Source organism: Zootoca vivipara, chromosome 13, assembly GCF_965207765.1.
Source record: "Zootoca vivipara chromosome 13, rZooViv2.hap1.1, whole genome shotgun sequence".
NCBI classification, from domain to species: Eukaryota; Metazoa; Chordata; class Lepidosauria; order Squamata; family Lacertidae; genus Zootoca; species Zootoca vivipara.
Window position 1 is genome coordinate 14,907,953 of NC_142596.1, and position 13,853 is coordinate 14,921,805.

Genomic DNA, 13,853 nt, shown 5'->3' on the forward strand with positions numbered 1-13,853 from the left:
TCACAAAATCCATTTTCAAATCAACGAGACCATGTTCCCATATTTCACATTCAGATAAATCACTTACTTGGGAATGATTGCTAGAAGTCTCTGTTTTTTCTTGAGACCGGTCTCTTGCCAGTCTGGCAGCTTCTTTCACCTCTTGAAATTTCTCGGCAAACTGAACATAAACACATAAGCAAAGTGTTGCATCAGGACAGCCGCAAATAACAGCTTACGCTAATTGATTTCAAATTAGCCTGCATGAATTATGAAGGTGCATAGAGAAAAGTGAGCATTAAGGCAGGCATAGGCAAACTCAGTCCTCCAGGTGTTTTGGGACTACAGCTCCCATCATCCCTGACCACTGGTCCTGTTAGCTAGGGATGATGGGAGTTGTAGTCCCAAAACATCTGGAGGGCCGAGTTTGCCTATGCCTGCTTTAAGGTATTCCTCTGGGGGCATCCAAAACAATCAGAAAGTGAGGTGGAGGGGCTCTAGTTTTGTTTCTATACAATGAGGTGCTGGTGGGGAACCTCAGGGCAGTAAAAATCAGGGTCTCCTATGCCTGTTAATATTTTTTTTAATTGCATTTTATTTGTATTCAGTTACAAATGAATTAAGATATAAAAAAGAAGGAAAAATATCAGCAACAACAACAGGTACACAAAAATATATTTAGCTGCAAGCTGCACAATTAAGGTAACATTTAAATGCGGCCCTGAGACGATCACAGAAAGCACACAATTAACATCTGGATGTTGAGAGCCTGAACCAGAGTTCCAGTTGTGTAACACTGCACACTGGCAGATCTCCTTTCCCCACAGATTAGCTGCAAACTTAGCTAATTCTGATTTATAGAAGGTCAAAATTAGAGCCAAATTACACAGGATGCAAGATAATATATCTCTATATTTGTTTCCTATACCATCCTTGTGTCCATTTAGGAGCTCAGTGCAATGTACTGCATCATTAAAACACAGTCAATTCAAAAACACTGTATTAAAACTGATTCTAAAACTCACCACACATGCAATGCAACCTAATTTAGAACTGTCCTTCCCTCCCTTTCTCTTAACAGGTTGGAGGGGAGGGTGTCCACATTTGATTGATGCAACAGTCCTGTGGTAAGCTGTGCTTCATACTCTCCCTGAGCCATTTCCCTGATCTAAAGACCACCACCCATTCAATCCTACCAGGGGGAAATTAAAGGTTCAAATAAGATGGGGAATAGAAGGGGAATTTCCTGCTCCTGCCCTTGGGTCCACTCCCAATTCTGCTCTTGAAACATCAATTTAATGAAAGAGAAATGTCTGTGATGGTTTCAGGCGACAGGTAATGACAAATAATCATTTGAGAGCACATTTGGGGTACGTGTGTATGTGAGGAAAGCGCCTTAATAAATTCTTGCAACTGACCATGAATGTAATTTGACTGTCAGCCTTACAGTAACCTCTAGCCTCAGACATCATAAAAATAATGGATGTGACGCTGTTAAATGTTGAAATTTTATAACAGATCCATTATTTCATTATCGTCATCCCACAGAAATCCAACAAGCCTAACTAATACATGTCTTATTGTACGAGTTACCTTAAAGGTAAAGGTACCTCAGACCATTAGGTCCAGTCGCGGACGACTCTGGGGTTGCAGAGCTCATCTCGCTTTACTGGCCAAGGGAGCCGGCGTATAGCTTCCAGGTCATGTGGCCAGCATGACTAAGCTGCTTCTGGTGAACCAGAGCAGTGCACGGAAACGCCGTTTACCTTCCTTGCACTTTGACATGCTTTCAAACTGCTAGATTGGCAGGAGCTGGGGCCGAACAATGGGAGCTCACTCCGTTGCGGGGATTCGAACCGCTGACCTTCTGATTGGCAAGCCCTAGGCTCTGTGGTTTAGAGCACAGCGCCACCTACGTCCCTCTACGAGTTACCTTAAGGTTGCACAATTATTATCAAATAAAATAAGATAATATTATCCCTGCAATGCTTTGGGTATCAAATTCCTGATCTGGATAAGGAATCCACCCGGCTTTTTAAAATGCAAAACCAGACAGAACCACATGTTTCCATCTTGCATAAGTCTTCTACAGATTTTGACATTTAGCCTGCATGAAATTTTTATGATTCTTGCTTTGTGTGAGAATTAACGATTCAAGCCAGCAGGGAAAGCTACAGCTTTAAGATGATGAGCCTATATCAAGAACTGTTTGCAAAACCTTTGAACTTCATTGCAATCCCATGCAGGCACATTCTTAAATGACAGTGAAGTCCAATTAACAGTTATTGCCGCATCCTCCTTCTCATTCCTTTGGACCAGCATGTCATTACTACTGTAATTTACTTCTTCCCAAATGGTAAACCAAGGCACAATCAGAAGAATAATTTCTGACTTAGCTGGAGGGATCAACAAGATACCGAGAAACCCACGGCAGTGGTGGGCTTCTCTCTGTTTAAAAATAAATAAATCTGGAAATTGATGCTTTAATTAATTCACAGCGATCTACACTGACAAAAGTTTGTTATTTGTGCACTGTTGGGCATCTCTTTAAGTCACATCCACACCATGTATTTAAAACACCTTTTGACCACCTTAACAGTCATGACTTCCCCCACAGAATCCTCGGAACTGTAGTTTGCCCCTCACAGAGCTACAATTCCCAGCACTGTTACAAACTACAGTTCCCATGATAATTTTGGGGAAACCATGCACTCAGAATGCTATTGAAAGCTTTGGTGTGGAGCAATATAACCATGCTGTTAACAGCAGAGCACATCATCCTAAAAAGTTTATCACAAGTTTCTGGTGCTATTACACTATCTATTACTACAGTTATTACACTACCTACTTTTTGAAGTTATTTCACAGTTGCTCTAGGACAGGGGTCGGCAACATGCAGCCCACAAAGACCGTTTTACCAGCCCACGAGCCGCCTCCGAACCAAGCCACCCGCTCGGCGAGTCCCCTGCACGCTACGCTAAACCAGCGCAGTGCAGGGACTCGCCGAGCGGTGCTGGAAATCATGTCTGTGCACGCACAAATCCCGGAAATCATATCTGCGCATGCCCAGATGTCGAAAATCGCACCTGCACAGAAGCGATTTCTGGCATCTGGGCATGCACAGACACGATTTCCGGCATTGTGCTGCACCGTCCGGCCCAGGGACAATCTCTGCGGGAGTGATCCAGCCCATAGCCGGTAAGCCTTGCCGATCCCTGCTCTATGACTCCAAACCAGAACAAAGCCATCAGCCAGGACACCATGGTCCACTGGGAGACTGCACCCCCTGCCTCAAAGAGATATATAATCAGGAGAAGGAAGAGACCAACCTGGTCACATCCATCAGCCAGTGAAGGAATAGCAGCTCCAATGCTTGCTTTCCTCTTCTCTCCCCATTGCTTTTTCCTTTCATGCTGTTTCTATTAGACTGCCTGCCTGCAAACACATACTAGGTTACCTTTTAATATATGCAATGTGCTTAGAAAATGTTAGGGTGCTTTATAAAATAGTGACAGACCCTGCCTACAGTTTTTACAATATTACTACAATTAGTTTTATATATACAGTGGCACCTCGCAAGACGAATGCCTCGTGCAACGAAAAACTTGCAAGACGAAAGCGTTTTGTGATGTTTTTGGTGACTCGCAAGACAACGTTTTCTATGGCCGCGCATTGCAGGTTTTTTGTTTTGTTTTGTTTTGTTTTTTGCCACGGCAAACCACGCTTCGCAAGATGAAATTATCGCAAGACGAAGCGACTTGTGGAACGAATTAATTTCGTCTTGCGAGGCACCACTGTGTGTGTATACACACACACACATATACACACACACTGAAAGGATGAATCGCTCCTGCTCTTCAATCCAAAATTGAAAAATATCCGATAACAGGCTAGACTGTCAAATCCCTGTTTCTTTATTTTGCTATTTACTTTATGCATTTATACTCAGAATTTCTAAGCAGAGCACATAAAATTCTTCCATACAAAGAATAAGAATTATTAAAATTCACCCTAGAAAGAGAAAGCTGATTTCACACCTTAGCTTTTGCCAGCTCGTGGTCAAGCATAAGAACATCAAGTAGAGCCTGTTGATCAGGCCAATGGTCCATCTAGTCCAGCACCCTGTTCTCACAGTGTCCGGCCAAATGCCTGTGGGAAACCTGCAAGCTGGACCCAGTGGCAGAGGAAGCTGCTCAGGCACCTGGGGTGGCGCACCCAGGGGTGGGGCGAACCACCCATAGGGGCAGGGCACACCGCGGGGCCTCTAGAGTTTGCCTGCCTCCTCCCACTCAGCTGCCCTGCAGCTGGGAGGGAGGCAACAGGCGGACCCTTTGTGCAGCGCGGAGCCTGCATGCGCCCAAGCCACCACGTCCCTCCTAGGAAAGACATGTGGCTCAGGCATGCTACAGGCCCTGCGGTGAGTGCCTGCACCCACCACAACCCCTTCCTCTGCCTCTGGCTGGACCTGAGCACAAGAGCAATCTCCCCTCTTGCAGTTTCCAGCAACTGGTATTCAGAAGTATACGACCTCCAGCCATGGAGGCATAGTATAGCCGCCATCGCTAGTAGCCATTGATAGCCTTATCCTCCCATGAAATCGGCCCTCAAATCCACTGAATTACCGACTGACCTAGAAAGGAGTTGAGTTTTCAGGCATCAGACATTCATTTAGCTCTAACCCCTAAATGATGCTACTGGAGCTTTGGAGCTCCCGGGAAGCTGTCTTCTACCCAATCAAACCATGAGTCTAAGGCAGCACTGGCTCCAGTAAGGTTGCTATACACCCAGAATTTCCCAGACAAAGACACGATTCAGCCATCAGGAACAGCGTCCCAGCGGAAAATCACTGAAATGTCTGGGGAAATCCCATGTCGGAAGTGTAGAATTTGGTGGTTTACCTAAAAAAAAAAAAAAAACCTCAAAACTTCATTTCTTTTGAGATTTCACAACAACTTTGGGCAGAAAAAGCTCAACAACCTTTGTGTCCAGATTTTCACTTTTTGAAATATGGCAGCCCTGGACTCCAGGGTTTCTTTTAATTTTCATATTTTGAAATTTAAAAGCAATTGTCTAACAACCAAAACAAAGAGAGAATTCCATAAATTCCCATGGACTGCCCCTTTGTGGGTCTGAAAGTTAACTTTTTTCTTCCTGCATCTTCTCTATTGATCCAATTCCATCAAAATTCCATTATAACGACAGTCTAACATTAAACTACAAATGTCATTCCAGTCCTACTAGTAATCTTAATTGTTTACAATGATTTTTAAGGTAAATTATTTATTTTCCCCATTCCTTATTGAAATGTTGGTCTTCCTGGTTTCTAATTCTTCCGGTCATTTTTGCCACCAGTTTATTCTGCCATTCTTCTCTGGTAGGTACTATGTCTTCTTTCCATCTCTGGGCTAGTAACCCTCCTCTCCAGGGTTCCAGCCAGGAGACCAGCTTGAGAGGCAAGAGACTGAACATACAAAGCATTTTCAGCATGAAAAGCATGTGCTCTGTCCCTGAGCTATGACTCCCTCCCCTTTGGCCATATATGTTTCCAGGGCAGCACTGACACGGCCAACCCTATCATTAGGCCAAATGAAGCAGCTGCTTCAGATGGCAGGTGCTAGGGGCAGGGAGTGGAGAGGAAGTACTGGGAGGATTGAGCTGCACGTATCACACAACCTGCCCTACAGCTCCAAAGCTGGGTGTGGTGGCAATGGATGTTTCCCCATCAGCAGTGTTGGAAGTACAGCCATAGCTGCACTATATACATTGAAAGCAGCATGCCAACTTAAACAGCTGTGGCTTCCTGCAAAGAATCCTGGGAACCATAGTTTAAGGATGCTGAGAGTTATTAGGAAACCCCGGTTTCCCCTGGCAGAGCTGCAATTTTCAGAGTGGTTTAACAAGAGCACCTCTAGCTCTACCAGGGGAATAGGGTTCTACTAACAACTCTCAGCACACTTAACAAACTACAGTTCCCAGGATTCTTCATGGGAACCCATGATTGATAAAGTGCTAGAATAGTGCCGAAAATCTACAGTGTGGCCTAAGAACCAGCATGGCATAGCAGAATGTTGGGTTCGGACCTGGGAGACTAGCGCTCATGTTAGCCTGAAATGCATCCTTTCCTTACAGGTATTCAATTGCAGAACAAAGACCACTCTCCTGTGCAAGTCAAAATAATTTAATTGAAGCAGAGAAGGTGCATTATGTCTGTGCATGCATTTGCTCTAGAATTCTGCTTTGTGCCTTTTTTCTTATGGAGGTGGCATGGGGAATCTTTCAGGGAATTTCAGCAAGGGACCAGTCAAAGGAAAATGCAGGGGATTGAAAGAGTGTGAGCTGCAAGGTACCCATATGGTAAGCTTAGTCCAAGGGAAACAGAGAACGAACTGAACAAAGGACTATTCTTTGCAGCCTGGGAAAAGACTGGGATGTTCACAGCTGACTTTTTAGTCTCTCACTCTGCCAATTTACATAGCCCTAAAATACAGTAGAAAAACAACAACAACATTGGGCCCATTCATAAGCCACAATTAATGGTTAATGGTCAATGCTCTGATCTTCTCACCTTTGCTCTTCCCCACTCCTGCCAGGAGGAATGAAAGCATTGTCCCTGGCTTAGTGTTACGTTCAAACTGGGGATCCCAGTCTGTCTAGCAACAAAACAAACCATGGTCTGCAGCCAAGGTTTGCTCTGGTTTGTTTGGGCATAACACTAAGCCAGGGATCAGGGTTTCTTTCTTCTGCACATTAGTGCAAAGCAGTGAGACAGGTGCATGCATGGTAAACCATTAAATATGGTTTGTTGTGATGTGTGACGTGTGAACTAGGTCCTTGAGTTGCTTGGCCTTCAATTTGGGCTTCTTTAGGTTCTGTGGCACACTTGCAGAGAAAGCAGTATTAAGCTAGACCCTCCAGACTAAGCCAGTTGAAATTAAGTCCCTTTGAACTCTGTGTACTTAATCATCATAACTTGGGTCCCATTAGGGAACCAAGTACAACTAACCAGGAGTAGATCCAGCCCATAGTCTTTACTTGAAGTTCCAATTATGTCTTTTGGATTTCTTCACATGGATGTTCATCATTTACCTTCTTGCAGAACTGTTCAGGGTACTTGAGGAGAAACAGTTTCCTTGGAGTAAACCCTACTGAACTCGGTGGGACCCAAGCTTGAATAGACATGTATAGGATTGTGCTGCAGGGCACCCCAGGAACCCCAAATGAAAAGCAACAATCCACAATGGTGCAGACATACTTGGGAAAGTACAAAGGATCCATTTGGAAGAACTAATTCACAGCCTGATTTAGTTTCAGGTATAGAAGCAGGGGTGTGGTGGGGGGACCCAAAGGTTGCTTTTTTTACATTGTTAATATCATAGGGAGAAAACTGCTGAGCACAGGCGGGTGGGTGGGTGTTTAAGTGCCTAATATTTAGAACAAATGCTTTGGGGGGGGAATATAGCTCTGCTCTCAAGACAATTACAAAATTATTGCAGATCGCAAGAACTGGAACAACCACTTATTGAAACTATAGATGGAAAGAACGCTACATTTCAGACCAAACCAGATTTGAAGCATGCTTCATGCACCTGCAGCAGAGTTTCCTGCGAACAATGGTTATTTTCCCCAAGGTTCTCTTTGACAGGTAGCAAACTGAAGGACACTGCATTGATTCTTAGGAAGATGTCCACAACTGTAGCTGACTATGCTGAGGATAAGGGATACGGGTGGTGCTGTGGTCTAAACCACAGAGCCTAGGGCTTGCCAATTGGAAGGTTGGCAATTCGAATCCACAGGGTGAGCTCCTGTTGTTCGGGCCCAGCTCCTGCCCACCTAGCAGTTCAAAAGCACATCAAGTGCAAGTAGATAAATAGGTACAGCTCCAGTGGGAAGGTAAACGGCATTTCCATGCGCTGCTCTGGTTTGTCAGAAGCAGCTTAGTCATCCTGGCCACATGACCCAGAAGCTGTCTGCAGACAAATGCTGGCTCCCTCGGCCTATAGAGCGAGATGAGCACACAACCCCAGAGTCATCCGCGACTGGACCTAACGGTCAGGGGTACCTTTACCTTTAATGCTGAGGATCTGTCAGAAGTAGCTAAATGACACAACAATGAAACTGTAATAATTTATTTTCCAGGCCACTGTTCATGCAAATATCACAGGGAGGGTTACGATATTAAAAAACAAAACTAAAATACGTACCATAATAGCAAATAAAAACAATAGCAACCCCACACAGAGAGATTAAGAGTCCATAGATGGTTTAATTAGCCGGTTTTTGCCTGGTGCCTAAAGTTATGTAACAAAGGCGGCAGGTGAGCCTTGCCGGGGATAGCGTTCTACAAGCGGGGAGCCACAGCAGAAAAAGGCCCATTCTCATGTTGCCGACTTCTGGACCTCTCATGGAGGTGGTACAGGAAGAATTGCCTCCAGTGGTGACTTTTAAAGTCCTAAACAGCTTTGGCCATATATACCTGAAGGAGTGTCTCCACCTCCATCATTCCGCCCAAACACTGAGATCCAGCACCAACGGTTTCTGGTGGTTCCTTCACTGCAAGAAGTGAGGCAACAGGGAACCAGGTAGAGGGCCCTCCCATCAGATGTCAAGGAAATAAACTATCTGAGTTGTAGAAGACATCTGAGAAGTTTTTTAAATGTTTGATGTCTTGCTGTGGAAGCTGCCCAGAGTGGCTGCATCATCATCATCATCATCATCATCATCATCATATTGCAGGGTCTGGGCCAGTTCATATGAGGAAAAGCAGTTTTTAAGGTTTTGCTGCCCTGAGCCATTTAAGGCTTTACAGGTCAGAACCAGCACTTTGAATTGGGCTCGGAAAATAATTGGCAACCAGGGCAGTCCAGGCCAGGATTGGCATTATACAGTATACTCAAACCGTTTTACCCTTTGCTGCCTGGCACAGCAAGCCAGATGTCTTGGGGATGTAGTGGGGTCCTCCAGATGCTTGTCAGTCTGATGGGAAACTGGCCAGGACTCGGCCAATTGCAGATGGGTCAAGGGGGCCAAGTGAGGGCAGAGGCCTGGCTGCAACTGGGACTGCCTCTCCCCTTTAAAGGGAGAGTGGAGTCCAGAGCTCGACTTCTTGTCCAAGTGGAGCCATCATTGTTGGCTCGCCCCCTTTCCTGCCCTGTATATATTCTCTTGTTGTAGATGGTCCAGCCTAAAGGTGAGCAGCACATGGACACTGCTATGGAATACTCAGTCACCAAAAATGGCTGCCATAGGCAGCAACAAAGGAAGTGCCGGTACTCTGTTCCAATGCATATTGTCACAAAAAAGGACTGTGGCTCTTCCTCCCCAAAGAGTCCAGAAGTATGAGGAGTCTGCACCATGTTTTCATCCAGCTGCCAAACATAGCCACCACTTTTAGCTGTTTGAGGCAGCAGCTGGGACTTCTGTAACATGGCCTCTAATCTAACATCTCATGGCCTATAGCCCTCAAGGCTATGGAGGACAAGATTAATGAGGAAGTTGTGGAATGTTCAAGGGCATCACATTTAGTGAACTAATATGATCCGGAGACACTAATGGTGAGTAGTTCTTTTTTTAAAATGTCAACTATCTGTCCTGATAAGTGACTCATTTCTAGCCTGGGAAAATTATTCTGATTCTTTGACAAGAACACCAGCTCAACAAATAGGAGTGCACATTGTGTACACCACTGGGCTATTCATCACCAAGCTACTACTGCTAGTTTAAAAGGGTCTCTCATAGGAAGACTCCAAAGGTAATAAATCATTTCTACGACATCCAATTCGCCTGGATCTACTGGCACCTAGGCTCCATCTGCGTTATACATTTAAAGCAGTATAGTATCTGAAAACTTTTTGGCTTTCTCCAAAGTATCCTGTAAGTGTAGTTTCTAAGGTATGCTGAGAGTTGTTATGAGACCCCCTTATCCTACAACTACTATTATTGTATCAAGAACACAGCCCCATCTGTACCATACATTGAAAGCAGCATCATAAACAGCTATGGCTCTCCCCCCCCCTCAAACTCCTGGGAAGGGTAGTTTGTTAAAGGCGTTTATTGTTGTTAGGAGAACCCTTTTCTGCCTCCCAGAGCTACAGTTTCCAGAGTTCTCTGAGAAGATTGTAAAACCATTCTGGGAATTGTAAGTTTGTAAGGGGAACAACTCTCAGCATCCCTAAAGAAACTACACTTTCCAGGATACTTTGGAGCAAGCCATGGCTGTTAAAGTGGTATGAAACTGCTTTAAATGTATAGTGCAGCTGCAGTATTAATGGCTGTACGAGCAAGACTGTACCTCCACTGCCAAAGGCTAGATCCAGCAGACTGTTCTTATGTTCTTAGATGAGATGTTGTGGTGAAGTGAGGAGCAGAACACACAGATGTTCTGTTGAGCAATGCCTTTGAATTTAGCCTAACACCTAGTTTGGCTTCAAGGCAGGCACAGAAAACTAGGCGTAGAAAACCATATGATCAAACACACTCAGAAAATTTCTAGCTTGAACATTAACACCTCCCACAAACTCTGGCCCACTCATTGATTACAGGAGATTAATCACTTGCAAAGAGCCAAGTTGCTATTAATTAAGACAAAGTGGAAGAAGTCCAGTCTCTCTCTCTCTGTCTCTGTCTCTGTCTCTGTCTCTCTCTCTCTCACACACACACACACACACACACACACAGAGAGAGAGAGAGAGAGAGAGAGAGAGACTCCCACAATATCTATATGTTCCTCTTTTCAATTCATTGAGATTGCAGGAGATTTTACAAAAGCAACAACAAGTGAAAAAGTAATTCAAACTCAAGTTACCTTTGTTAGCTGCTGTTCAGAAGAAAACCCCAGGCCAAACACAGTGTTTGCTCGGCTATCAGCCCACTGGCCAAACTTCTGTGATGTTTTTGTGAAGGTCATATTAGGTGTGATTGTGCTATTTATAATCACCTAGGGGGGGATGGAAACACAAAACAACAAGAGGTACACAATTCAGAAAAGAATATCAGGATTACATATAGGAGAAATAACAACTTGCCAAAAAAGCTTCCTGTGCAAGACAAATATTCAGATGAATAACAACCACCATCATATTGGTACATGAGCGCCAGCTGCATACAATACTGATTTGACCTGTATACAGTATATTTATGTTTCTCCTTTCGTTTATTGTCTTGAATCAATCAATTTAAAAGAGGAATATATTGCACAGGAAGCAGACACTGATAAGTCTCTGTGATTCACGCTAAGCGGCAATTAAGGCAAACTACTGGGGACCCAGCTTGAACCTGAATGGAGGAAAACACAGTCCTGCCAATCATATGCTGAACAAAGGAGCTCCATTCTTGTTGGAAAAAATGAGACATAGCAAGAGAACATTGATGGGATAGAAAAGGAGCTAAATTAGTCCAGGAATGCCTGCAAAACACAGAGCGCTTAGCACACCCACCCAACAACTGTTGCTTTGTGCAGATTGGTTGGGGAGGGCCTCCTAAAACACATTTTTTACATGTAAAAAAGTTCATCAGACCTAGGAATATGGGGCCACATCACCATCGGACCCAGAATTTGCAAGTCTTTCATGCAATTAAAATAGATTATCTCCTGATCTAGGAAAATGCCAGCTAAAATATCTTTAAAATCTATTAAAGGTAAAGGGACCCCTGACCATTAGGTCCAGTCGTGACCGATTCTGGGGTTGTGGCGCTCATCTCGCTTTATTGGCCGAGGGAGCCGGCGTACAGCTTCCAGGTCATGTGGCCAGCAAGACAAAGCCACTTCTGGCGAACCAAAGCAGCACACGGAAACGCCGTTTACCTTCCTGCTGTAGCGGTACCGATTTATCTACTTGCACTTTGACGTGCTTTCGAACTGCTAGGTTGTCAGGAGCTGGGACCGAGCAATGGGGTTACGCTGCTCTTATTTTTAAGGAAATCCATCAAAATATAAACTTCCGACATGGATTGCCATATGTCCAGATTTTCCTGGGGCGCTGTTTCTGAAGGTTGAATCCTGGCTATGTCTGGGATTTTCCAGACATATGGCAGCCCTAACATCTGTGAACACTGAAGAAGTCCTTTTGGTTGAAATGTGATGGGGTTTTTTATATTTAGATTGTTTGGTTCTTTAATGTTAGATTTGTGTTATAAATCTTATCATAGCAGTGCAGTTTCATAGGAATACTTTTTCTGATCCCAACTCGTTCATTGTCATTGGAGGCAAGATTCATCACTGTTCACTTTGCCAGTTTGCCAACCCCTGAACTGCCCCATGAATTCAGGGACTGCTAGTTGTTTAACCTGATGACCCCACTTCTCTGCTGTTTCAACACCAGCTTCTTGTCCTTTGCTTTGCAGAAAGGATGAACAATTGCGACTCCTCTTTTTTTTGCCTTAGCATTACTTTAAAACAATGCATTTTTAAAACCAGGTATCTCTACCCGCGAAAAGCTGAAGCAGTGTGTGAGATGGAGCCAGACAACTGCTAGATTTTATATGAAGGGTGAGGGAGAGATCACCCGTTGTTCTGAAACCTCATGCAACCTAATCCAATAAAGTCTGCAACATCCTCCTACACTCCAACATTAGACAGTGACTAAATGCAGACTTGGTGGCTTCAACATCAAGCCCAGACTCTACCCTGTTTTTGCTTAATATCCGGACTGGTAAAGAGCTCTCACTGCTTTACTTCCTTTTGGTTAGTCCAAATAACAAGCATTGCCCAACTGTGGACCATACATATAGGCTATCAAAACAGATATGCAGATTAATATTCTTATTCATGGCTGACAGAGGGTCCTCTTTGACAGTAACTTGCGGAGTAGGTTGGTATTCCAGGAGGATCCAGTCATTTGCAAATCCACACTGCAGATGACAGTAAAGCAGAATCCCTTTATCGCACCCACTCACGGGCTTAATACATTTGATAAATGAGGTCATTATTCTGCACGATGCTTATTAGATTTACACTTCCACCTTCTGTTCTCCAGTTTCATCACAGATTACATTAGTGTTCAGGGAACTTTTAAAGCATATTGGAACAGCTATTGTTGACCAGATTGCTTAGCTTTTTTTTTTTTTGCCTTGCTATCTACCAGGAATGGAAGTTCAATGCATAGACAATCTTACTCATCCCAATAGTTTAAAAGCTCCTTTGCATATAGTTTCTGGTTTCACAGGCCTCATAAACTGGTAGGCCATTAAAACCCTAAGAAGAGCCTGCAGGATAAGGCCAATCTAGTCCAGTGTTGGCCGTCTAGTCCAGTGTTGTGTTCTCACAGTGGCCAATCAGATGCCTATAGGGATCTCACCAGGGTTAAGGCAGCTACCTCAGGTGGCAGATCTCCAAGTGGCAGGGCCCTTGCCAATTCTGCCACAAGATCTCGCTAGTACATGCCGCTGCCATCACCCCTTTGCAGGCAACACCACACAACCCTGCGAAGGTAGACTTTGGTCGGGAGAAGTGGGGCAGCACTTTCCTGTTTCACCTCAGGTAACGAAATGGGACGCCCCCCCCCGGACCCCATCATGCACATCTCCTTTGCTAGAGTAGGCAAACAACAAGGTGCTGGCATAAGATAGCTTTACTGATTCCCCAAAAACCCCAATTATCCCACCTTTCCCTCCCACTACAAGAATTTGCATAGTACATCATAACTTTGGGTGAGTATAATACATTATAACTTTGGGTGAGCATAAACAACACATAAATGTATTTTTATGTATTTAAATGTGTTTTAAAATGTGTTTCTCTCTCATCTTGGTTTTATCGTATCTATGTGGTGGTACATTGTCTGTTTGGTTGTAAGTTGCCTTGGGTTGCCCTGGACTAGATAGAATGACAGATAAGTTAATCAATCGATCCACCAAATTCAAATGGCTCTTATCCCTTT

General features: G+C 44.2%; 1 protein-coding gene across 1 annotated transcript in view; it reads right to left on the reverse strand.

The window, feature by feature from the left end:
* HOMER2 (homer scaffold protein 2) overlaps nt 1–13,853 on the reverse strand; it is a 73,172-nt gene that overhangs the window by 12,919 nt on the left and 46,400 nt on the right. The window contains exons 3-4 of the mRNA XM_035130786.3: nt 10,781–10,912; nt 68–160 (exon numbers count right to left, since the gene is read on the reverse strand). Of these exons, the coding sequence (XP_034986677.1) occupies nt 68–160; nt 10,781–10,912 (225 nt within the window). The remainder of the gene's footprint in view (nt 1–67; nt 161–10,780; nt 10,913–13,853) is intronic.